We start from the raw sequence: 24293 nt of genomic DNA, 5'->3' as shown, positions 1-24293 counted from the left end.
ATTTATGAATTCAGGACGTTTTATATGGAAATTACTGAATCCAAGCAGCTGTGGAACTCTAAATGGCCATTTGCTTATACAGTTACCTTTTCAGAAAACTGTACTTTAAAAGTTTATTGAGACTGACAGTTCATTTACACCTAGCTGTTGAACTGTGAGATTGCATCTGTGCCATTTAACTTTTGCATGCTGTTTTAAGATGAAAAGCATTAAATGATAATTTGTTTTTAAAACTCAGTGTAATGAAACTTAACTCCCAAAACCAAAACAAACAAACAAAAAACCAACTGTGACATATGCCCAGGTCCTACCTTTTCCGCTTCATTGAACTACTTGTATAAAATTAAAGCTTTACTCTTCCTTTTTTTTAGAGCTATAATTCATGTATTTCAAAGCACTGAGACAAAAGAAATCTCAGTGATTAGAACTCATTAGAATTATTTACTCTCAACAATCCAAAATATTTCACTGTGTAACATTATTGGAAGTAAAACTTTAGGTCTCAAGACTTAGAAACTTGCAAGGCTTACTAGAACGTCACACATAATTTTGTATTCATACTACTTCAGCAGATTAAATACCCACAATTAGAAACAATGAAAATATTCCAAAACACAATATAATGGATTTTTAAATTTCAATATGAGTCTTTTCAAAGAGTATTATGATTTCTGTTATGTGATGCAAGATAACTTCCTGGACTACAGTAATGATGCAACACAACATTACAAAATTTCTTTGTGATATGATTGCTATGGAAACAGCTGAAAAGTATTGTGAATTCTTAGTGTCTTGGAATCAGTTTTGCAACAACATATTACCATCTGCATCAAATAACTCAGTTTAGTCTTGCATAATTTCTAAATAAGATAAATGACCATTTTTCTTTTCCAAACAGTATGATTTATTAAGACCTATATGTGGATGGAAACAAAGTTAAAGGGTCACGGAACCAAAACCAAATGCAGAGTTCATATTGTGATGTAGTGAGGCCAAATGGCTACAAGAACAGAAAGTGGGTATATAGCCCCAGGTTAAACAAGTCCCTGTTTTCTTGGTAACCAAACAAGGTCTACCCCAGGTTAGACACCTGGAGTCAGTCAAGAACTTGCATTAACCAGAGGAGTTAGGTTAATTAAGATACTTGGAGCCAATTAAGGACCTGATAGAACCAGTTGAGACAGGTTGATTGTAACACCTGCAGCCATTCAAAACCTATCTGAAAGTGGTTAAAAAGCCTTCCCTTCAATCAGTTCAGTAGTGTGCTGGGAGCTATGGGAGGAGGACATGCTGCTGGAGGACAGGAACAGTAAACAGTCAGATATCAGGGGGAACCTGGCTGGTACAGAGGCAAGGAGCAGAGAGAATCCTGTCCAGTGAACAGCCCTTTCTGGACCTGAAGGTCTGAGGGAGGTAAACCCCTGCTAGAGAAACTCTAGCCTGTTGCATCCATGCTCAGAGAAGCCAACAGGGATTAAGACAGTGGTGTCCAATAGGAATTCAAAGATCACCACACTTGTGGTTGTCGTCTTTCTGTATCTGCCACATTATATTATCCAAAACTTTACTAAATAATATAAGACTATTGGTAGGTATTTCACACTGAATAATAGAAAAAAAATTTCAAATACTCATTTTTTAATATTATTAGAAATCAGTGCGATACTTTGCAATTTTTGTCTTTTACTAATTATTATTTCTTATGTCCCCCAGAACCAGGCATTCCCAGCCTCCCACCTCTCCCATACACACACTAAATAAATGCCCTCTCCCTTCCCCAGATCCAGGCACCCCCAAACCCCTCCCCCAGTTCTAATTCAGTGCCACTCACTCACAAGAGCTACCGAAGCTGCTACTGCAGCTGTCACCATGGCTGCCAGGGGGCCACCGCTGAGGCCACTGCTGTCATGTGCTTCTCTCACCAGGAGCTGCATTTAAAGGCTCCACGGGCTGTGGGTTGGCCACCCACATATTTGCCACATATGGCAAGTGAAGAATGAATTGGACACCAAGGGACTAACAGATCTATTCCCCCAACAGCCGCTTATAAGAGTGGTTAAATCATACTACAGCTTGCTGCTCAAGTAAGGAGGTTAGAGCAGGGGTCTCAAACTCACGGTCTGCAGGTCATCTATCAGTTGAAGAAAATTAATAATCCATCACAAGAAGGGGTAGGGATTGGTGGATATAAATGGCTTGTAGATAGCCAGCGGGCCATGAGATTGAGGCCCCTGGGTTAGAGTGAGAGCTGTAGTGAGACACCGAAGCAAGCAAGCAGACTGGGAGTTGCCAGTTTTCCCACACAGGAAGAGAAATACTCAGCCTAATACCACCAGGAGTGTAGACTCACTGTGGGGGAACAGGATCCATCACAATATCTACAACTTTCATTCAGTATATTATGCACTGTTTTTAGAATTTTTTACCTCAGAGTCTGATGAACGGATGGATATTAAGATCCAAAAACAAAATGCAGGTTTTTAGATACATATTTTGACAGTATCTCTTTGAAAGTCATAACAATACAGCTCAAGATGAAATTACAAAAAGCTCACCATTGCAGACTTCAGTGACACTGAATCCAAACTAGGCAAGTTTGCCAGGGGACCCTAAAATAGGTAATCAAATAAAGCAGTATTTTAAACAAGCATTTTAAACAAGTGGATAAAATGTAAAAATAATCCTAGTTTAAAATGTTATTGTAATCCAGTATTAGACTGTAAACTCCCTGGGGGCATGGGACACATCTGACTGTTATGAGTGTCAACAAATACACATGCAGGTATAGGAAAGCAGTAATGTAACATTAAGTAACATATTCACTGAAACAGGTCATTTATCATTTTCTATCCCTTCTTTAAATTAAAAATAACTGAAGCTGAGCTCCTCATCTATCCTCCTAAACCACCTTGTTCTCCCTTTTCATTACCACAGCCATCACTAGTTCCCACTGTTCTGCTGCATTATAATTTGTTTCACAGACGCAGTATAATCTAGAATAGAGTTTGAAAACAGAGTTACAATAACTTGGGCCTCTGAGAATCAGAAATTCAAAATGAATGTCTTAATGGGGGATAGCCAGGTTTTAAAAGCGCGTGTTTAACATTATTTCCCCCTTGTGTTGGGGGATTCATGAATGCATGTGCTCTCTCTGCAGGTTCAGGAAACACGAACCCTAAATCCACTACCCTCTCTCTAAACAAATACTTATTTATCACTCTTAATTACTGAAACCTATTAGAAAAATTTTGAGTTCACTGAACTTCAAAGACAAAAGACAAAAATCTGACTGAAAATAAAAAGGAATTTTATAACAACTGTAGAATCACAAATAAGCATCATAAAAAGATGAGTGGACAGGAACTAACATTTCAGGTTTTTGACAGATAGTAAAAACAAACAAACAAACAAAAATTGGCACACTAGAATCATAGAACAATAGAGCTGGAAGAGACCTAAAAAAGCTGTTGAGTCCAGCCCCCTGCTCCAAGCAGGACCAAACCCATCAGATCAGCCCTGCCAGGGCTTTGTCGAGGCGAGACTTAAACACCTCCAGGGATGGAGACTCCACTACTTCCCTGGGTAGACGATTCCAATGCTTCACCACCCTCCTAGTGAAAAAGTTTTTCCTAGTGTTCAACCTGGACCTTTCCAACTGCAACTTGAGACCATTGTTCTGTGTTCTGCCATCCGTGACCACTGTGAACAGTCTCTCTCCAGCCTCTTCGCAACCTCCCTTCAGTAAGTTGAAGGGTGTTATCAAGTCCCCCCTCAGTCTTCTCTTCTGCAGACTAAACAGTCCCAATTCCCTCAACCTTTCTTCATAAGTCATATGCTTCAACTCCCTCATTATTTTGGTCGCCCTCCGCTGGACCCTCTCCAATGTATCCACATCCTTCCTATAATCGGCGGCCCAGAACTGGACACAGTACTCCAGATGTGGCTTCACCAAAGCCAAATAAAGAGGAATAATCACTTCGCTGGATCTACTGGCAACGCTCCTCTTGATGCAACCTAATATGCCATTAGCTTTTTTAGCTACAATGGCACACTGTTGACTCATGTCCAGCTTCTCATCCACTACAACTCCCACGTCCTTTTCTGTAAAAATACAACCGAGCCAGTCGGACCCCAGCCTTAACAATGCTTGGGATTCTTCCAGCCCAAGTGCAGGATTCTGCACTTGTCCTTATTAAGCCTCATCAGATTTCTTGCAGCCCAGTCTTCCAATTTGTCTATGTGACTCTGGACCCTGTTCCTACCCTCCAGCGTATCTACCTCTCCCCCTAGCTTAGTGTCATCCACAAACTTGCTGAGGGTGCAATCCAACCCCTCATCCAGGTCATTGATAAATATGTTGAACAGCACAGGTCCCAGAACCAAACCTTGGGGCACTCCACTAGAAACTGACTGCCATCCCGACATTGAGCTGTTGATCACTACCCTCTGGGCCTGACCTTCTAGCCAGCTTTCTATCCATCTTACCACCCATTTATCCAATCCACATTCCTTTAACTTGCTGACAAGAATATTGTGGGAGACCGTATCAAAAGCTTTGCTAAAGTCAAGATAAATCACATCCATTGATTTTCCCCTATCCACAGAGCCAGTTATCTCATCGTAGAAACTAATCAGATTGGTCAGGCATGACTTGCCCTTCATGAATCCATGCTGACTACTCCTGATCACTTTCCCCTCCTCCAAGTCCCTCAAAATGACTTCCTTGAGGAGCCCCTCCATGATTTTTCCAGGGACTGATGTAAGACTGACTGGCTTATAGTTCCCTGGGTCATCCTTCTTCCCTTTCTTAATGATGGGCACTACATTTGCCTTTTTCCAATCATCCAGGATCTCTCCTGTTCTCCATGACTTTTCAAAGATAACAGCCAAGGGCTCGTCAACAACATACACCAACTCCCTCAGAACCCTAGGATGAATTAGGTCCAGGCCCATCGATTTATGTACATTTAGCTTTTTTAGATAGCTCCTAACCTGTTCTTTCCCCACCAAAGGCTGTCCCCCTTCATCCCACAATGCATCATTTATCGCATTAGTCCGGGAGCTGTCTTTGTCCATGAAGACAGAGGCAAAGAAAGCATTAAGTACTTCAGCTTTCCCTACAACATCTGTCACTGGGTTACCTTCCTCATACAGAGAGGGCGTGGGGCCCCTACTCATCACCTTCTTCTTGGTAACATGCCTATAGAAACTTTTCTTGTTATCCTTCACATTCCTCACAAGTCACAATTCCAGTTGCACTTTCACCTTCCTGATAACTACCCTACATTCTCGAGCTATACCTTTATACCCCTCCCTAGACATCTGTCCAAGTTTCCACTTTTTGTAAGCTCCTTTTTTGTGCCTAAGTTTTCCAAGGATTTTCCCATTAAGCCAGTCTGGTCTCCTACCATATTTACTTCTCTTGCTGCGCATCAAGACAGTTTCTTTCTGTGCCTTCAATAGGGCTTGCTTAAAATACTGCCAGTTTTCCTGGACTCTTTTTCCCTTCATGGTAGCATCCCAGGGGATTCTGCCTATCAGGTTCCTGAAGGAGTCAAAGTCTGCTTTTCTGAAGTCCAAGGTGTGTAATTTGCTGCTCTCTTTCCTTCCTTTGGTCAGAATCCTGAAGTCTACCATCTCATGATCACTGCTTTCCAGGTTGTCACCCACCTCTACCTTCCCTATTAGTTCCTCCCTGTTTGTAAGCAGCAGGTCAAGCTGCGCACAACCTCTGGTCGGGTCCTTCAGCACTTGTACCAAGAAGTGATCCCCAACTTTCTCCAGAAATTTCCTGGACTGCTTGTGTACTGCCGTACTGGTCTCCCAGCAGATGTCAGGGTAATTGAAGTCTCCCATGATAACGAGAGCCCATGATCCGGAAACTTCTCTCAGTTGTCCAAAAAACACCTCATCTACCTCATCATCCTGATTTGGCAGACTGTAGCAGACACTAACCACCACATCTCCAGTGCTGCCTACACCACTAAGCTTGACCCATAGATACTCAACAGGCTTTTCTCCCTCTATGTACTGGAGTTCCAAGCAATCATAGTGCTCTCTTACACACAGTGCAACTCCTCCTCCTTTTCTCCCTTGCCTGCTCTTCCTGAACAGTTTATACCCTTTCATGGCAGCGCTCCAGTCATGCGAGTCATCCCGCCAAATCTCTGTTACTCCAATCAAGTCATAGTTCTTGGACTAAGCCAGGGCTTCTAATTCCTCCTGCTTGTTACCCAGGCTTCTGGCATTGGTGTACAAACACCTTAGATAACCTGTCAATCTCCCCGCCCTCACTACTCGAACTCAGGGTCCACAACAGATAGCACCATGCTTTCAACCGTTTCAAGCAAAACGGCTGCTGAGAAAGTAAATACCTGCTCTGGTTTGTGCTGTTGCACAGACTTGTATATGGAACTTAGACCAGCTCTAGTCAATACACAGGAAGCTTGTTCATTTATTAGCGTATCCAAGTGTGCTTCAATCTGAAATTTGGAGATAAGAAATACTTTAAGACATGTTAAATAAAAGCTGTTTGTAAGTTACCAAGTGACGTTTTAGTAGTCATCCATAAAATGAATTCAGAATAAAAGAATGAGCTCCTAAATAAAACAAATACAGTAACATATCTGTCCATTCAAATCGCATGCACTAAAGAAAGCCACGAATGAAAAGAGACTGTGGTTTATACTTTTTAACAAGTTTAATTTGCAAAGCCAGGCTGGACTTTGACTATTTTGCATTACCAGGGAGGTCAGTGAAACAAAATGTAATGCTCAATGCTGAGGTGCTGCAGTGAGTTCCATGAGGCAGATCCTGCGCCCAGATGAAACTCACTAATTTCAGTGGTGCTTGATTTGGACACACTGGTCTGCCCACATTGTAACACTGTGGCCTAAATGTTCAAATCTGAAAAATGCATTGCCAGAAAACACAAAACACTAATGATTTAATTAACATTTTGAAGAGTTATATCAAAATATATAACAAAAATAGAATGATATAATTCATTGCAGCTACTTGACAGATCTACTCAATTTTGGTGTTGAAAATGCTGAAGAGCACAAGATGGGGGTGGACAAATAACAGCCCACAGGCTAGATCTGGTCCACCCGGGTTAGTCCCTGGTAGGCCCCCATCTCTAGATTTACTTGGGCATCTGCAGGTAAATACAGAGGTGGTGGCCTGCCAGGCCTGACTTTTTATTACCTGCCTCTGGTATAAGACATACCTATTGATCAAACAAAAAATAAAATGACACCCTTAAGTTTCATGAAGAAAATAAATCTGGCACCTAAACCATATTAGAACAATCAGTGCAGTATTCAGAGAAAGGTAACTAGAAGCACTTATTCAAAAAATCAGACAATGCAGACAATGAAGAAATGAATAACTGTCAGCTCTGCTTTTATCATCTTCAGAAAAAGGTTCCTTTTTACCTCTGAGCTGTGTTCCCCCTGTAAGCTGAGCACTTGGACAGCTACCCAGGAGAGATTCAGGTGCCACCCAGCTGAATACCAGAATGCCCAGAACCAGCTGCAAGTGTTTCTAATGGTGGTTGCAAACCTACACATGCTTCAGTGCACACAAAAAGTATTCTGCATATGGATGGAAAAAATTAGCAGGAACCCTGCCTCTGAGACATCAAAAATGCTGTATATTCATAGAATTATTTTACAATTTTTTTTTATAACTGCAACTTTGCTTGAGATTAAAAATAAAGAACTCAAATCCAATCAGTTTGAACCAAAGGAACAGCAATTTTCTTCTTCGGGTTGAGTGGCTTTACAGAGAGGTGAAGAAATATACTTTTTTCCTTTTTTAATATATAACCCTCCATTTGCTTTATTTCTCTCCTGGTATAGACAAGAAACTTAAACTTCCATTACAACACACAGAGTCCAATTCAATTTGATAGATACAGACACTTCATTAGGTATCCTAGACACCTTTCATATTTCAAGAGAACGACCATTAATTTCTAATGAAGTTATGAAAACTAGAAATATAATAAAATACATCTCTTCCTCCTGATCTCTAAGGAAAGCCTAGTATTTGAATGTAGTTATTTCAATACTTTTCAAAAGGTCTCCATTTTCCTCTTCATTTAATTATTCTTGATAAATACCTTCAGCGATTCTTTCTGTTCCACACTTGCCTCTCTCAAAATCAGTAACCTCTTTCGCAGGACCTCAAGATATCCCTTCCAATTTAATTCTAACTGTGAAATGTTTACAGCAAGTGAATCTGAATTGGTAGCAAATGTTTCCCACCCTAGTCTCTAGATCTTGAGTTGCAGAATAAGTGGATTCCAGAAGTATCTGATGAACACCCACCACTAGTTTCGTTTTAAATAAAGTGGATTTGTTTATCAGTTAAATGGCCAGCTTCAAGCGCCACAGTTTGTACTGTTAATGGCACAGTGGTGATAACGAACAAGAGTAACAGATAACCTCCATAACCAGCTGAAATATGACAGGAAACTCACTAAGAAACTTGTCCAAAGAATTCCCTTGCAACTGTGCTGCCTGTGTCCTTGCACACTCACCCACCCATGAATCTTTCCACCCCCCCCCCACCCCTATGTGGCCCTGCACCCCTCCTTGCTATCCTCAGTGGCCCTGCACTTCTATCTCCATTCAGCTCCTGCCCCACTCTGTCTTCCCCCTCTAGCTTTTATGATCCTCTTTTTGTGACACCCCCCGCCCAGCCGCCTCATGTGTCCGTCTCCCCACATCCCTGACCTCTCTTCCATGGCTGGCAAGGAGTGGCTGCTCTGTTCTAGCACCGTAACACCATCAGGTGGACAAGAGGCAAAAGCTATTTTCTGGAAAAAAAAAATCCACTAAAAATGTGCACAGCACATTAATTATGTGCACACACAGAAGTACAGAATTCCCTGCAGGTGCAGGTCATTAGGGATTTGTTTACTGACGTTTACACTTGTTTTACTTAACTATCTCAGATCATTTGTCTTAAGAAATAAGTGCCTTGGAATAATAAATACTTTCACTTATATTGATTTACATTCAGATAAAAACCAGAAGCCAAAATTTTCAAACCTGGATGCCTGAAATGCAACTCCTAAAATCAATAATTAGGTGCCTAAATAAAAGAGGTATAATTTTCAAAGATGCTATGTACTTTCAGCTGTCACTAATCACAGCAGCAGAGGGGGTGCTCAGCACCCATGAAAACAATGTCTCAGTTAAGTGCCTGGATTTATAATCCTACGATTAGGCCCCCACATTTGAAAATGCTGGTTCGGTATTCACATCTTACCAGTTTAAAAAGAAAAAAAGAGAGAAATCAGCTTTCTACTTATTGTTGACACTTACCTGAAATTGTAACATTTCAAGACGCTTGTCTGTGAATTCAAAAAGAGCCAGAGTGGTCTTCATCATATAAAGTGAATTTACCATGAATGTTGCCATGTCAGCTGTGCCTAAATTACTCGCAGACACAGTACACATCTGTAATAATGGATCTAGCACACAAGAGAGAACCTACAGGAAAATATGAATAAGACAGAAAAATGTTTCATGAGATTTTAGGTTTTCGAGGTAATGACCATTTTTTCTTTATCATCTAATTATTTCCCAAAGCAAAACAAAAAGAAACGTGAGGTCCCCTGTGGGAATCTAGTGAAGGGGTGGGCAATAATTTTTGATGGCCACTCCAAGAATCTAAGTATCAGAGGGGTAGCCGTGTTAGTCTGGATCTGTAGAGCAACGAAGGGTCCTGTGGCACCTTATAGACTAACAGAAAAGTTTAGAGCATGAGCTTTCGTGAGTTAACTCACTTCTTCAGATGCTGGTCCTGGAAATCTGCAAGGCCAGGTATAAATAGGCCAGAGTAAGGCTGGGGATAACGAGGTTAGCTCAGTCAGGCAGGCTGAGTTGTATTGTCATCAGTAGATCTGGAGGTGTGAACTCCAAGAGAGGGAAAGCTGCTTTTGTATTTAAATACAAATACAAATACAAAAGGTATTTAAATACCTCCAGATCTACTGATGACAATACAACTCAGCCTGCCTGACTGAGCTAACCTCGTTATCCCCAGCCTTACTCTGGCCTATTTATACCTGGCCTTGCAGATTTCCAGGACCAGCATCTGAAGAAGTGAGTTAACTCACGAAAGCTCATGCTCTAAACTTTTCTGTTAGTCTATAAGGTGCCACAGGACCCTTCGTTGCTCCAAGAATCTAGTAAGCGGTCAAGGGCTGCACTTTTCCATGATATGAATGGAGGAGGTGGAGGGACTGGAATGGAGGCTGGGTGCAGCAGGGAGTCTGAGGTAGGAGACTGCGGTGTAGGATGAGGGTGTGGGGTCTGGGACAGGGTTTGGCTGAAAGAGGGGGTTGTGACTGGGACAGGAGGTTGGGGGTCCAGGGTCCAGGAAGAGGTATGGGTGAAGGAGGATTCTGATCTGGAAGAGAGGTGTGAGGGGGTGCAGAGTCTGGGAAGGGATTGTGACCTAGGGCAGGGGTACTGGAGAGGGGCACAGAGGGTTTGTGACTTGGGGCAGGGAGCTGGGGTGCAGGAGAGTGTGGAGTGCCAGGTGCAGGCTTTAGATTGGAGGTGCTTATCTTAGGTACCTCCCGGCCAGCAGCCCAGTGGAACCTGCAGACAAGCTCTGTGTCATGCCCCCACATGCGACTCAAATCAACCAGCTGCAGGGCTATGTGGTTTCTGTACACCGTGTGCCCTTTTTGGGGGGGAGGGAGGCTGGCAGGCATGGCCCACATAGTTCCCATTGGCTGGAAACAGAGGTTGTGCTAGAAACGGGGTCACCATTTCAAGACCCTCCTCCTCCTCTGGGGTGTGCAACGCACAGTGATGCACATGACCCCCCACCATTGGCTGCTGCAGGGCAGTGACAGGCCGGATCCGGCCCATGGGCCATATTTTGCCCTCCCGTGATCTAGTGGAAAATAACTCTTGGCCAGCTACCAGAATGGTGGGTGTCATGTAAGAACCTGAAAAGAACAGATTTTACCCTAGTAGGAGATGGAACAGAAGAGAAAACTGGTGGTGTGTAGAATCACAGAAATGTATGGCTGTGAGGGACCTCAAGGGGTACTACTACTATCCTTTCTATTAGGCGCAATCTTAGTGTTAAAATCTGGAGGGAGAACAGGGGAGGCAGAAGGAATCCTGAAATCAGTTGCAGACAGAAGTTCATGCCTCCTCTGGATTTTGTACATCAAGACCTACCTACCTGTGTTTGTCTGTCAGTGCTATGTTTGTTTAAGAACTCCTCTTAAATTTTTCCCTCTAAAACTGTAAGACCTAGGACCACAACATTTTGTAGGCAACTTAAACCAAGCTCAGGGTTTGGCTGTGCCTTGAAAATGCCTGAAATCCCAGAATTTTCCTAACATGGAAGGGGAGGGGCAGAAGGAGGGGGCAGGTGAAAGAGAGGGGCACAGACAGGAGGGGCACCATATTCAGAGTGGCCACAGAGGACAGCTGCAGCACCAAGAGCAGCCAGCAAGGCTGGGGCTCCACCATCTTACCTGCACAGCTACTGGGTAAGTAGCTTGCCCGCCCTAAACCCAAAGCCTGCACACCCCAGACAGCTTAAAGCTGCAGAGGGGCTGCTAGAGTGGGGAGCAGCCCCCAGTCTACAAGCCATGAGGGTGCTGATGGAGAGGGAGGTTAACTGCAGAGGGGTGTAGTCCAGACCAATGGGGAGTGGAGTGTCAGCTAAAGGGGTGGCAGTCCACCAAATGCTGCCCCATCCACCCAACAGCCTTCAGGCCACAGGAGGCCGTGGGAGGAGGAGCAGCACCTCCCTGAACGCTGCCCCCCTCAACAGTCTGTAGGCCAAGGGGGTCAGCTGGAGGGCAAGCAGCCCACCAAAGCCTGGCCCACACCCAGGCAGCTCGAGACCATAGGAGGCAGCTGCAGGAGTCCCAGTCCCAGGAACTTGTCTCCCTACACAGCCAGAAGACCATGGGGGGGTGGGGTGAAAGCTGCAGAGGGAGGCCACTGGAGAAGAGAGAGCCTCTGCAGTCTGCCCCACTCAGACAGCCTGCAGACCATGGTGGGAGTAGGGGAAGCTGAAGAGGGTGCAGCCCCAGACTAGAGGCTGCTAGGGGCAGGGGAAGGGAGCAGCCATCTGGAGCCTGGCCCCACCCCAGCATCCCACCAGACAGTCTGCAAGCTGTGCGGGAGGAGGAGCCCCCTGGCGGCTGGCGGCAACTCCAAGAGCCTGCTCCCCTCACAGCCTGCAAGCCGAATGGGGGCTACTGCAGGCTGGGGGCAGCTTCCAGAGCTTAGCCCCACTGCAACATCTTAACGGGCAGCTGGAAGGAAGGGCAGCCATCAGAGCCTGGACAGCCCCTGGAGCGCCCCACCAAACAGGCTGCGGGACGGATGGAGCTGCTGAAGGCTGGAAGTAGCCCCAAAAGTGCTGCCTCCCAAAGCAGTGCAGGCTCAGAGGGTGGGGGCAACTGGAGGCCAGGGGCAGCCCACAGAACACCGCCCCGCCTCCAACAGGCTGCAGGACAGCATGGTCCCCCTGGACAAGCTGAAGGCCGGGGGGCAGCAGTGAAGTGCTGTCCTCCTCATGCTGCTTGCCGGGGACAGCTGAAGGCCAGGGCCAGCCTGCAGAGCCCCAGCCACCACCTGACAAGCACGCAGTCCCAGATCCCTCCTTCCCAGGTGGTGTGGCTGGATGGGGAGCGCAGCCCCGACCCTCTCGAGAGGAGCTGCTGTCTGAGGAGCACTGCTCTGACCCCCTGGGAGGAGCTGCCCCTGTAGCAGCATCACCCTTACCACTACAGGTAGCCCCGGTACCCTCCTTCATCTCCCAGCCCCCAGTCCTGAGACTCCTGCCCTAAATTCTGCACCTCTCACTTGCCTTGACTTCTGTACCCCCACTCCTGCCTTGAGACCCCCCCACTTCTGCCCTAAGCCACCTGCCCCGTGCCTCCTCTCCAGCCTCTACCTCTGAACCCTCAGCTCCAGCCTTCATTTTTGAAAAATATTATCATTGAAAAAAAGCATGCACAGTTTTCATTTATTTTCAAAAAATTACTTCAGACAAAGAGCTGAGCAACACCAGGTATATCTGCTGGTTATATGCATGTTTCTGAGTGCTTAAATGAATTGTACAAACCATACCTGCACAAAATCAGCTTGACGAGCATCCAGGGGCACAACAGATGAATCGTGGGATGCCAGGACCTCACGTAGCAATGTGAGTGTTTGATTCAATGCAGAGCTTGGTCCAAGATCAGGTGGTGGAAGTTCAACCTAGATAACAGATTGTTTGTTCCCTACTTCTGTGATAGCCACAGGATATAATAAGCAGCGCATATCCAAGTTACTAGGAATCAATCAGCTGCTGGTGAAGTCACAACAGACTCAAGCGGAGATGGGGTTCAATATTTTGACACTGGACAGATCAATAGCTTGTTCTAAAATATACTTGCCTATAACTTGCAGTGTTACAATACCACTTATTACTTACTGACAATAAATAAAACCAACCTTCCCTGAGCATCTCAGTCACAGTTAGCATTAAAGTTAGTATTTAGCAACAGGCATCATGGCTGCTTGGGAAATTAGCAAAATTAAAATCTGTAGTGGGCTTGTAAGCTAAAACGGAGGGGAAAGATAACACAAACTCAAGTCATTTTATTGAAGTTTGGAGTGCTGGAAGTGAGTCACTAGCTCATTATATAGTTATACAATCCTTGATGCTATGTCCCCTTTTTGTCTCGAGAGACAGTGGTTAGCAGCGGTGGTGAGGATCTAGGGGCAGTGTTTGAGTCTGCAGTTTCTCTTGTGGCTTATCTGTCCAACAGTGGATTTGCATGGTCAATTAAAATAACCACATGTCAGTCTACTTCCGAGTTCTTGAGTCTTAGAGCTTTTCCTTCTAAGACGAAGTTCTTTCACATGGCCTGCACATAATGGGCAAATAATTTAGATATCTTGTATAGTCTCCAGGGGAAGAGACGTAATCAAACAAACAGAGATGATCAGGTGTGTGTGGGGGTGGGAAGGAACCCTCACAATGATAGTGCTACAAATCTCTCCACAGAGGCTGTGATAACAAAACTTGCTTGAATAGAATCAGCACCAAAGAAGAGGAGTATCATGGTTAAGAAAGGACAATTTTCCTCTTCCCTGGATCTTGCACATATGGTTTCATAATCGTATATTAGGAAACATTTAGGGCACTGTGAGTATCTACCTGCTAGTGGTAACAGACTGAACAAACACAAAATTTAGATCATATTTCTCTTGAAAGATATAGCCCAAATTTTCATCTACTTTAGCTTTCCAAATAAAGTTATAAAGAAATGTATAGGGATTCTGTGAATTTATCAATGGAAATCTAAACAACATTCAGGGTAATCAACCATCTTTCAACCAGATCCTGATTTTCTGATTACTTTAAACAGAATATTTTTCAGGTGATAAGGAATATCACCAGTATTGGTAATAATATAAACCTGCTTAGACCACATCGCAAAACTTTTCCATTTAAAAATACAGTAAACGCTGAATTTTACAGACCCTGATTTAGCAGACTTTGGGAACAAACGACGTCTACCAGCCCTCTGTTGTTCCCAAATCCTACTTAATCAGGCCCTGTAAAATCCTGGCGTACCTAAAATTGCGTATCAGCTGTTGACTTTCCGTGTGAATATAGACGCAACCTCAAAGAGGAGATAAAAGCTGCAGGAAAGAAAGTACTTATCAAACTACAAATATAGTAGCAAAAGAAATCCAGAAGAATACTAGCCAGTAAGAAGTTTGGCTGTTTCATCTGTCAAGGAATAAAAACAAAGCCACAAACTTTAGTAATTTTAAATGTCCCTTTCCTTGGGGTTTGCTTGTTATCCAATACATTGAGGCAAAACCAAAAAGGTGAAAGTCATTGAGCTATGGGCTCACCAGGGACCTTCCTTGCTTTTGCCAGCCAGAAGGTATATCCTGCCCATCAGTTCTCCTTTGATCTAGATTTTCTTTCTCCCTCTTGCTGACTGTGCCTCTGGAAGGAACAAAGGGAAGTGGACATCTGGCTAACTAAAATTGTTGCAGACTATGGATGTTGCCAGACCAGAGAGTCCTGGACTAGACAGGTTCAGCCTGTATTCTGCTTTTACTATATTCAGTAGTAATTCAAGAAAACTAAAGCCCTGTATCTTGTAAGATATTTAGCATAGGATGCGAGGCCTAGAACTTTGGCACAGATAAATGGTCACCCCGAAGCTTGAGGAACTTGAGACAGAGTGGGTGCGTCTACACTAGTCAGCTACTTCGAAGTAGCTGGCACAACGTCAAAATAGTATGCATTGCGCCTACATGCACCGTGCGCTATTTTGCCATTGAAATCGACATTAGTCGGTGAGGCGTCGAAATTGCTATTCCTATCCGAAGATGGGAATAGCGCCCTACTTCGATGTTCAACGTTGAAGTAGGGCATGTGTAGACGATCCGTATCCTGCTACGTTGAAATAGCGGGGTCCTCCAAGGCGGCCATCAGCTGAGGGGTTGAGAGACGCTCTGTCCAGCCCCTGTGGGGCTCTATGGTCGCCATGTGCAGCAGCCCTTAGCTCAGGGCTTCTGGCTGCTGCTGCGGCTGGGGGTCCATGCTGCATGCATGGGGTCTGCAACCAGTCATTGGCTCTGTGGATCTCATGCTGTGCAGGTGAAGTGTGCCTGGGAGGGGCCCTTTAAGGGAGCGGCTTGGGGCTTTGCTGGCCTCTTATTTTGATGGGGAGTGCTTGTGTGTGTGGACACTCTGCATTTCCTTTTGGGCCGGCTCCTTTTGACACTCCCCGTTGCTACTTAGATGTTGAACATCGATGGCACCAGCACTGGAGGACATGCAGATGATACGCATCGAAGTAGCCTATTTCAATGTTCTTACGTCGAAATAGGCTAGGCTACTTCGACATAGTGTGCTAGTGTAGATGTAGCCAGTGTGTGATGCTGCCAAACCAGCTCAGATTAAAATTAACAGGCCACTTCACCTGTATATAATCTTTAAAGGCCTGTCAAAGTGCACTGAAACGTAGTCAGGCCGATTCAACTATATGTCTCACAGGAATATTAAATGGGCTAAGCAGGCACCAGCCCATTCACTTGTATTGATAAGAGATCAAGGAAAATATGGATGCTATTATTTTCATCTATCTGTAGCTTGTACTCAATTAACCTTAAGATCAAAGATGTGTATATACTGCTTGACACTTAAATGATATTACTTGTATTGTCTTTAATTATTTATCTCTGTTATAATCAACAGATGTTGATTACTTTACGTAAATCAACGTAACTGGATTATTTGACACTGCTAACAAAAAATATCTGGCTAGAAGTGCATAGAAGCATGCACACATCTACAGTTGGGCAATCTATATGGCTAATAACATAAATAATGATAATATTAAATTTCTCTCATGCTCTCTTAACTGGGTGGCAGAGAACATAGCAAAATGAAATGTCAACTTTAAGATAACGAAACTAAATGAAAACAGACCTTTACTACATTAGTCTTCTTACTTTAAAGAAAAACTGTAGGATTTGTTTTAAATTATGAAAACTAATATTCTTGCAACAAACCTTTTCCATTAGTTTACTTGCATGTAAGCTCAGGCTATTGAAGAATATCTTTTTGCTTAATAAATGCATTTCTTCAATTGTGGTTAACAATGTGGCTGCACTACTTCCCACAATACCACTGAAATCAAAAAGAAAATATTTAGTTACATCCAAGAAAGAAAGAAAGGGTCCAGATACTTTAGGCAATATAATGATCAAAAATATAACACTGTCTGTAAAAGTCTAACTAATTTTAATAATTTGTATGTTAGGATGATTACTGAGAACAAGCAAGACCAGCCAAGATAAAAGGCTATTAGATGCTATCTTACCTATAGCCTATATAAAGTAATATGTTAATTAAAAATAATATTGGAATAACAGCATTGAAAAAAAAGGGGGGGAACTTCTTAAACATCCAATTCGGTTTATATCGTGATGGGGTTTTTATTTGTTTTAATGTTTAAAACAAATAAGGAAGGAAAATAATCTAAATTTTCAATTATATAGCAAAAATGCAGTACATAATGAAGTTGGTTCCGGGCCCCCCCAACAGGTTAATATGCTTACCCGTTCAATGTGCTACTGTCTCTTTAAATAGTGGGAAAAACACTCAAATTTGGTTTTGCTACAGAGAACAAAATCTAAATGAGAAAAAACATATGGCTAGTGTCATTCCACCCCCACTACTTTCCAGGTGAAATGTTTCTTTTCATGTACAAAACTGTATATTTTTAAGTGTTACAGAGTACATACTTCACTACTGGAAATGTAAAATTTGTTCATTAGATTTACCACAACTGTTTTATACTCATTATGCTGTACAACTTTTCTGTCCACTTTTGCATAGGATTTTGTTGTCTAAACTAAAACTGACTTTGTTACAGACTGCGTTGAGTAAAAACCTATTATATATGATCTCCTTATAAAACAGTTTGGTTTTCAAAGCACCAGCAGCCCCATTAAAATCACCACCTCTCAAATTAGCCCATACTACAGTAGTTAGACCTGTTTGCTCTGTTTTTGATAAAACCATTTGGCTAATAGAATAAGTGGTATTATCTCTGATCTTTAAACAATATATTACAGGCAGCAGTACCTATACTTAAGGCTGTCAAATACTTCTCATTATAAGTGTGTTTTCAGTTGCTTAACTACTAAACCTTTAAGATTTTGGTCTAAAAAAAAATCTATTCCAGTTGTCTTCCTCACCTACTTTTGGGAAGCTTTAGCAAAAATAGTTCAGCCATCTTCAAAACAAGATTAAGATAATCATGCTGTTAAGTCTACGTTAAAACAAAATTTTACAACTGTTTTACTGAGAAACTGTACTGCTTCATGCTTTAAAATAGGGACATGAAATTTGGCAGGTTGGTGGACAGGGATGTGTCTTTTACCGTTCCCATGAAAAACTACCAAGATATAAGCCTCTGAATATAAATCTCACAGCTGGAAAGCATCTGAGTTGATGCTAAGGTTTGAAGAGGTAACTTTAGTTCTGGCATTTCATAATCTGAGTGTTTAAGTTTTGCGTGCAGTTTAATTTCTACAATGCCACATAGAAATGAACTTTAACTATATGTGGACAATTTTTCCATTTCCAGACAGATTTTTATTAAAATCACCAAAATCATTGATTACTATCTCAGGTCAGGGTTGTGTCTTCCTCCTTGCTCCATATTCTGCCGAGTACAAGCATAATTCCAAAAACAAAATAAAACCAAATCAAACCAGACAGTGGTTTTACTGTCCCAGAATTGGTGCATGTTCATATAGGTGGTTTACTTAATATGATTAGTAATTTGATATACCTGATTGTATGGTGATAGAATTTGAGAAGATTAGATATTTTGTATAACAAAACTGCTCCTGGTTCAGCAACAATCACCTGCTCAATTCTGACCTGTGGAAAAAAAATAATCATTTTTAGTTATAGATATATTCCGAAAATCAGACTCTATGCTCTCATATGCATTAGGGATATTCATCAACAAATGAACTTTGCAAGAAGCATAAGATATCACACTCTGCACTTATGCTGAAGGGTTCCTCTTGAACCACACACTTAGTAGCAAGCTATAGGACAGAAAACAAGCAGGTGTAAGCCACTCCTTAAAAATGGCTCCGATTCCTACAGTTTAGTATGTAAATTGTTGCAGGAAATCTCTACGTAATATTATTTTGTGGATTAGCATCAGTATATATTGGAATTCCACATAACTCTGCATAGCAAAAACAGCTGCATAATTCCCTAACTACAACAGATTATCAATGGCAGCACTCAAAGACACAGAATAATTAGAACTGATATATGAAGGGGTTTATTTAAGTTATTTTACCTAATTTAATCTCACCTGCTAGTGATGAGCTGTAGCCAGTGTTCATCTTGAAAAGAGATGCTAATGGTAGGTAAACAAATATATTTGAATCTAATCCAATATATTTATTGAAATGCTGAAACGGTCAAGAGTGCTGAATTACAGAGCACAAAAAGTCTTCATTTGTCTTCATGGCATGCAGCCTAACCATAGTCATAAGAAGGTTTGTTTTTTAAGCATCTATGAAGCAATCGTGGTCAGTGACCATCACTCCCCAAGTGCTTATACGTGACAAATCTATATAAACATTGCAAAACATTCCTCATCCTTCCAAATAATTTGTTTGCTGTTCAGTGTGGCATCCCAGGGCCAGATTCATACATAAAAATAGGCATAGTAACACTGAGTGTTACCAGGCCCGTGTTTTAGGTTCCTAGAAAGTCACTGGGATCCACAAATCCTGAGTTCGGCATGTAGGAACCCTATTTAATGACTGGGAAAAGATAGGTGCATTAGAATGGGATTTACAAAAGCCAGCACAATGGGCAGCTCTTCACCTAAGCTAGTCAATTGGAGGAACCAGGTGAAGGACATATACTAAAATTCACCCTCTTTGGGACAAGAGCTTATTTTTGGTCTGCAATGAGACATCTCTTTGACTTGAGAGTCTCAGCTGCAAAGCCTCTCTTGGCATTAAGCAGCTACACATTTGAGCAAGAAGTTATGATGAAGCCCTCCTTTGTACTCAGGGTACTCCTCAGAGACATCAAAGCCCATACTTAAAATCACTGGATGGGGGACTGGATCCAGGGTCTCCCACATCCCAGGTGTGTAACCTAAATACTGGGTTAAAAGTTACAAGGGAGTTCCAGCTCTTCTTCCTGCTATAGGCAAAGCTTGCCAGGCTGACATCCATCATCGACACACTTTCTGATTTTTTTTTTCCTGGTTGTGTGTTTTGGGAGGTCAGATAGGATGCTATGTGATCGACACGTAATTGTCCTTAGTAGAATAGCTAAACATCTTAAATCAGGAAGAAAAATACATTGTGATGGTTAACCACAGTCTCCTCTATGATGAAATGAGAGATTTAATTACTAACTCAGATCAGTTGTGACTTTTTAAAATCTAGTTCATCTGTTTTGCATTAATCACTTTACTTTTTATCTCAACTTATTTTAGGCACCCAGGACCAAAAACTGTAACCTTTAAGATCTACAAATACAATATCATCAAGTAAAGCTGGGCAAATCCTATTACATGTAAGGAAATTGCAAGGAATGAGACATTTTTACAAGTAAGCCTAAACCATCAAAAATCATAAGCAATCCTATATATAGTCAGATGTAAGCAGGGAAAATAAAGTAAGTCTATCTTAAAATAAGTGCTACGTTCTAGCACTCAAACGCTTAGGGAAAGAAGGATGCCATGGTATACTGGCAGAAGCAAGTTTTGAAGTTATGAAATGTGTCTGTTGTTACTTGATTACCGGTACTTTCCTCTTTGTCCTTTCTTTAATCTCCCCTCCCAACCCCCGCATCCTTCCCTTCATTTTTCACTTATTCAGTCAAGAACATGCCAATATGTCAGGCACAGCTTGTCTTTTAATATTTATATTATGAGCTACTTTACCGTGTTAGTCAACTATTCAGACAGGTGACTTCCAGGAACTTTATTTTAATTTTTCTACTTTAAAAACACTTGTTTTACAGATTACATGCAAATAAGCCTTATTAGTACATTAACTAATTTTAAGTTAATTATCCCTAATTCATTGTTTTCTTTGTGTGGAATCTTAATTATAATAAGCATGGCATTGTCATGGATCGGATTTGTACATTTTTCATTACACTTAGGCTGTGTCTACACGTGCCCCAAACTTCGAAATGGCCATGCAAATGGCCATTTCGAAGTTTACTAATGAAGCGCTGAAATGCATATTCAGCGCTTCATTAGCATGCGGGCGGCAGCGGCGCTTCGAAATTGACGAGCCTTGCCGCCGCGCGGCGCGTCCAGACGGGGCTCCTTTTCGAAAGGGCCCCGCCTACTTCGAAGTCCCCTGAGCTCATGGGAATAAGGGGACTTCGAAGTAGGTGGCTTCCTTTCGAAAAGGAGCCCTGTCTGGACGCGCCGCGTGGCGGCAAGGCTCGTCAATTTCGAAGCGCCGCTGCCGCCCGCATGCTAATGAAGCGCTGAATATGCATTTCAGCGCTTCATTAGTAAACTTCGAAATGGCTATTTGCATGGCCATTTCGAAGTTTGGGGCACGTGTAGACACAGCCTTAATGAGCAGAGTTTATTTCTCTTCCATGGAATGTGGCAGAATGATGATTTAAAACAATATGGAATCCATTAATCTCCCATTTGTTGCATATTTACATGTTAGGAATCTCAATTAAATGTATTCTTAATTCAGTGCTTCACCCAAAAGTACCTATGAATGCAAAATACAAGACACAATATTGTAAATCAATTTAACTCCAAGTGGAGAAGTTTCCTCTTTTTTCCTTTCCAGAAAGAAAATGGAGGCTTTTATTACTGGTTTCAAGTCTGAACACTGGATCTGAGTACCCTTGAATCTTGGAAGATACCAGATATGGATCAGAATGCCTTAGAATTATATATAAAATGGGAAGATCTCTTTTCTTATGCAACAAAAACTTAATGAAATCTAGGGCCCCATTAAATTCACAGTTAATTTTGATCAATTTCACAGTCATAAGATTTTAAAAATCATAAATTTCATGAGCTCAGATATTTAAATCTGAAATTTCACAGTGTTGTAATTGTAGGGATCCTGATCTGAAAGAAGTTATGTGCCGGGGGTGGGGAGGGGCAAGATTTACAAGGTTACTGTGGAGGAGATTGCAAGACTGCTACCTTACTTGTGTACTGCTACAGGTGGTGGCACTTCTGTCAGGCTGTGTCTACACTTGCATTCCTCTTTCAAAAGAGGTGTGCAAACGAGGGAAATCAAAAATGCAAATGAGCTGCAGATTTGCACCTGGAACCTCATTTGCATTTCTTATTTTGAAAGAGCTTCTTTCAAAAGAAGAAAAACAGTGTAGACACTGCTCTTTCAAAAGTAAACCCCACCTTTGAAAGAACCCTTCTTCCCATAAAAAAGGGAAGAAGGATTCTTTCGAAGATGGGGTTTACTTTCAAAAGAACAGTGTCTACACTGGTCGTCTTCTTTCGAAAAAAGCTCTTTGGAAATAATATGCAAATGAGGTGCCAAAATATGCAAGTCTGCATCTCATTTGCATTTTTATTTTCCTCATTTGCATACCTCTTTTGAAAGAGGAATGCAAGTGTAGACACAGCCTCAGAGTTGGACAAGGAGAAGTTACTCACCGTAGTAACGGTGGTTCTTCGAGATGTGTCCCCGTGGGTGCTCCACCATAGGTGACGGCTTGGCCGGCGCCGCAGATCGGATCTTCCAAGCAGTTTCTGCCGGACCGCGCATGCGCCGGCGCGCGCCGCTCCCTGGCGCGCTCCTGGCCATGTGCGCGATCCGGTCCCCGCCAGTTCCTCGACCAACCGCCTCGGTTGCCCCTGCAAAACACTAACAGAGATCTGAAGCGGGGAGGATGGGCGGGAAGTGGAGCACCCACGGGGACACATCTCGAAGAACCACCGTTACTACGGTGAGTAACTTCTCCTTCTTCTTCGAGTGTCCCCGTGGGTGCTCCACCATAGGTGACTACCCAGCAGTAACCCAGATAGGTGGTTGGTAATCGGATTATGTGCAGCTGGTCCCCGAGAGGACCGCTGCAGAGAGACGGGTATCCTCTTGGAATACCCTGTGAAGGGCGTAATGTTTGGCGAACGTGTCGTAGGATGACCAGGTCGCCGCTCTGCAAATGTCTTTCAATGCAACGCCCTTGAAAAAGGCTGTTGATGCTGCCACCGCCCTGGTGGAATGAGCCCTGGGAGTGGCCGACAAAGGAGTCTTTCTGAGCTCGTAGCACATTTTTATGCAGGATACAATGTGCTTTGAGATTCTCTGCGATGAGAGACCTTCTCCTTTAGATTTGGGAGCGAGGGAGACCAGGAGTCTATCCGTTTTTCGGAAGGACTTGGTCCTGTCTACGTAGAAGGCTAGCGCCCTCCTCACATCCAGGAGGTGTAGGCGCGCCTCTTCGCTGGAGTTATGAGGCTTTGGATAGAACGAGGGTAGAACAATAGGTTCATTGATGTGAAACTCGGAAGAAACTTTGGGAACAAAGGCTGGATGCAGCCGTATGGTTACCGCCTCCTTGGAAAAGACAGTGCAGGGTGGCGTTGCCATGACTGCCGCAAGCTCGCTCACCCGACGGGCTGACGTAATTGCAAGAAGAAAGGTCGTCTTTACTGTAAGGAGGCGAAGGGGAACCGTGGCCAAGGGCTCGAACGGTGGTCCCATGAGTGTGGTAAGCACCAGGTCCAAGCTCCACGAAGGTGGAATCGGTTTCCGAGGGGGGTATAGGTTTACCAACCCTTTGAGGAACCTGGTAACCATAGGGTGGGCGGACACCGTGTGCCCTCCCTCCTCATGTCTGAACGCCAAGATGGCTTTGGGGGTGCGGATGCACTATGGACCCCTGGGCTTGCGTGAGCAGATCCGGCGCCACCGGAAGAGGCATCGGTGGGCGGTCCGACAGGCGCAGGAGTAGGGGGAACCATGGTTGGCGATCCCATGTTGGGACTATCAGGATCATCCGAGCCTTGTCTCTCCTGGCTTTTTGCAGAACCTTGTGGATCAGCACTGCGGGGGGAAACGCGTAAAGCAGGGGGCCTCCCCACGGGATCGCGAACGCGTCCCCCAGGGACCCCCGGCCCAGCCCTGCTCTGGAGGAGAATCGTGGGCACTGTTTGTTGTGCTGAGTGGCAAACAGATCTATTTGGGGAAACCCCCATGCGTGGAAAATCGGCCGTAGTAGATCGGGACGGATCTGCCACTCGTGGGTGAGCGCAAAACGTCTGCTCAACTGGTCTGCCTTCACGTTGTGCGTGCCCGGCAAGTAGGAGGCTCTCAGGATTATATCGTGGGCGATGCACCAGTTCCATAGGTGGATTGCTTCCGCGCATAAGGTACGGGATCGAGCTCCTCCTTGCCTGTTTATGTAAAACATGGTGGAGGTATTGTCTGTACTAATCCCGACGACTTTGCCTTGTATACGGGCTCGAAAGTGTTTGCAGGCGTTGAACACTGCTCTGAGCTCTAAAACATTGATATGTACAGACTGTTCCGTGGGTGACCACAGTCCTTGAGCCACCTCTTCGCCCATGTGCGCTCCCCACCCTATGAGGGAGGCATCCGTAGTGAGGAAAACCGATATTTGCGGCTGATGGAAGGGTACCCCTGTTAGCAAGTTCCCGGGGTTTACCCACCATTGCAGGGATTCGCGCACCCCAGGTGGGGGCAACA

The 24293-nt window shown here is 43.5% G+C and overlaps 1 protein-coding gene across 1 annotated transcript in view; it reads right to left on the bottom strand.

Moving 5' to 3' along the window:
• Window positions 1-24293, bottom strand: part of COG6 (component of oligomeric golgi complex 6) — an 88688-nt gene that overhangs the window by 6475 nt on the left and 57920 nt on the right. The window contains exons 12-17 of the mRNA XM_074987057.1: window positions 18377-18468; window positions 16587-16704; window positions 13128-13259; window positions 9336-9503; window positions 6375-6482; window positions 2556-2609 (exon numbers count right to left, since the gene is read on the bottom strand). Of these exons, the coding sequence (XP_074843158.1) occupies window positions 2556-2609; window positions 6375-6482; window positions 9336-9503; window positions 13128-13259; window positions 16587-16704; window positions 18377-18468 (672 nt within the window). The remainder of the gene's footprint in view (window positions 1-2555; window positions 2610-6374; window positions 6483-9335; window positions 9504-13127; window positions 13260-16586; window positions 16705-18376; window positions 18469-24293) is intronic.

This window comes from Carettochelys insculpta, chromosome 1, assembly GCF_033958435.1.
Source record: "Carettochelys insculpta isolate YL-2023 chromosome 1, ASM3395843v1, whole genome shotgun sequence".
Classification (NCBI taxonomy): domain Eukaryota; kingdom Metazoa; phylum Chordata; order Testudines; family Carettochelyidae; genus Carettochelys; species Carettochelys insculpta.
Note: the sequence above shows the minus strand (reverse complement) of the source record. Positions and strands in the feature narration are given on the sequence as shown.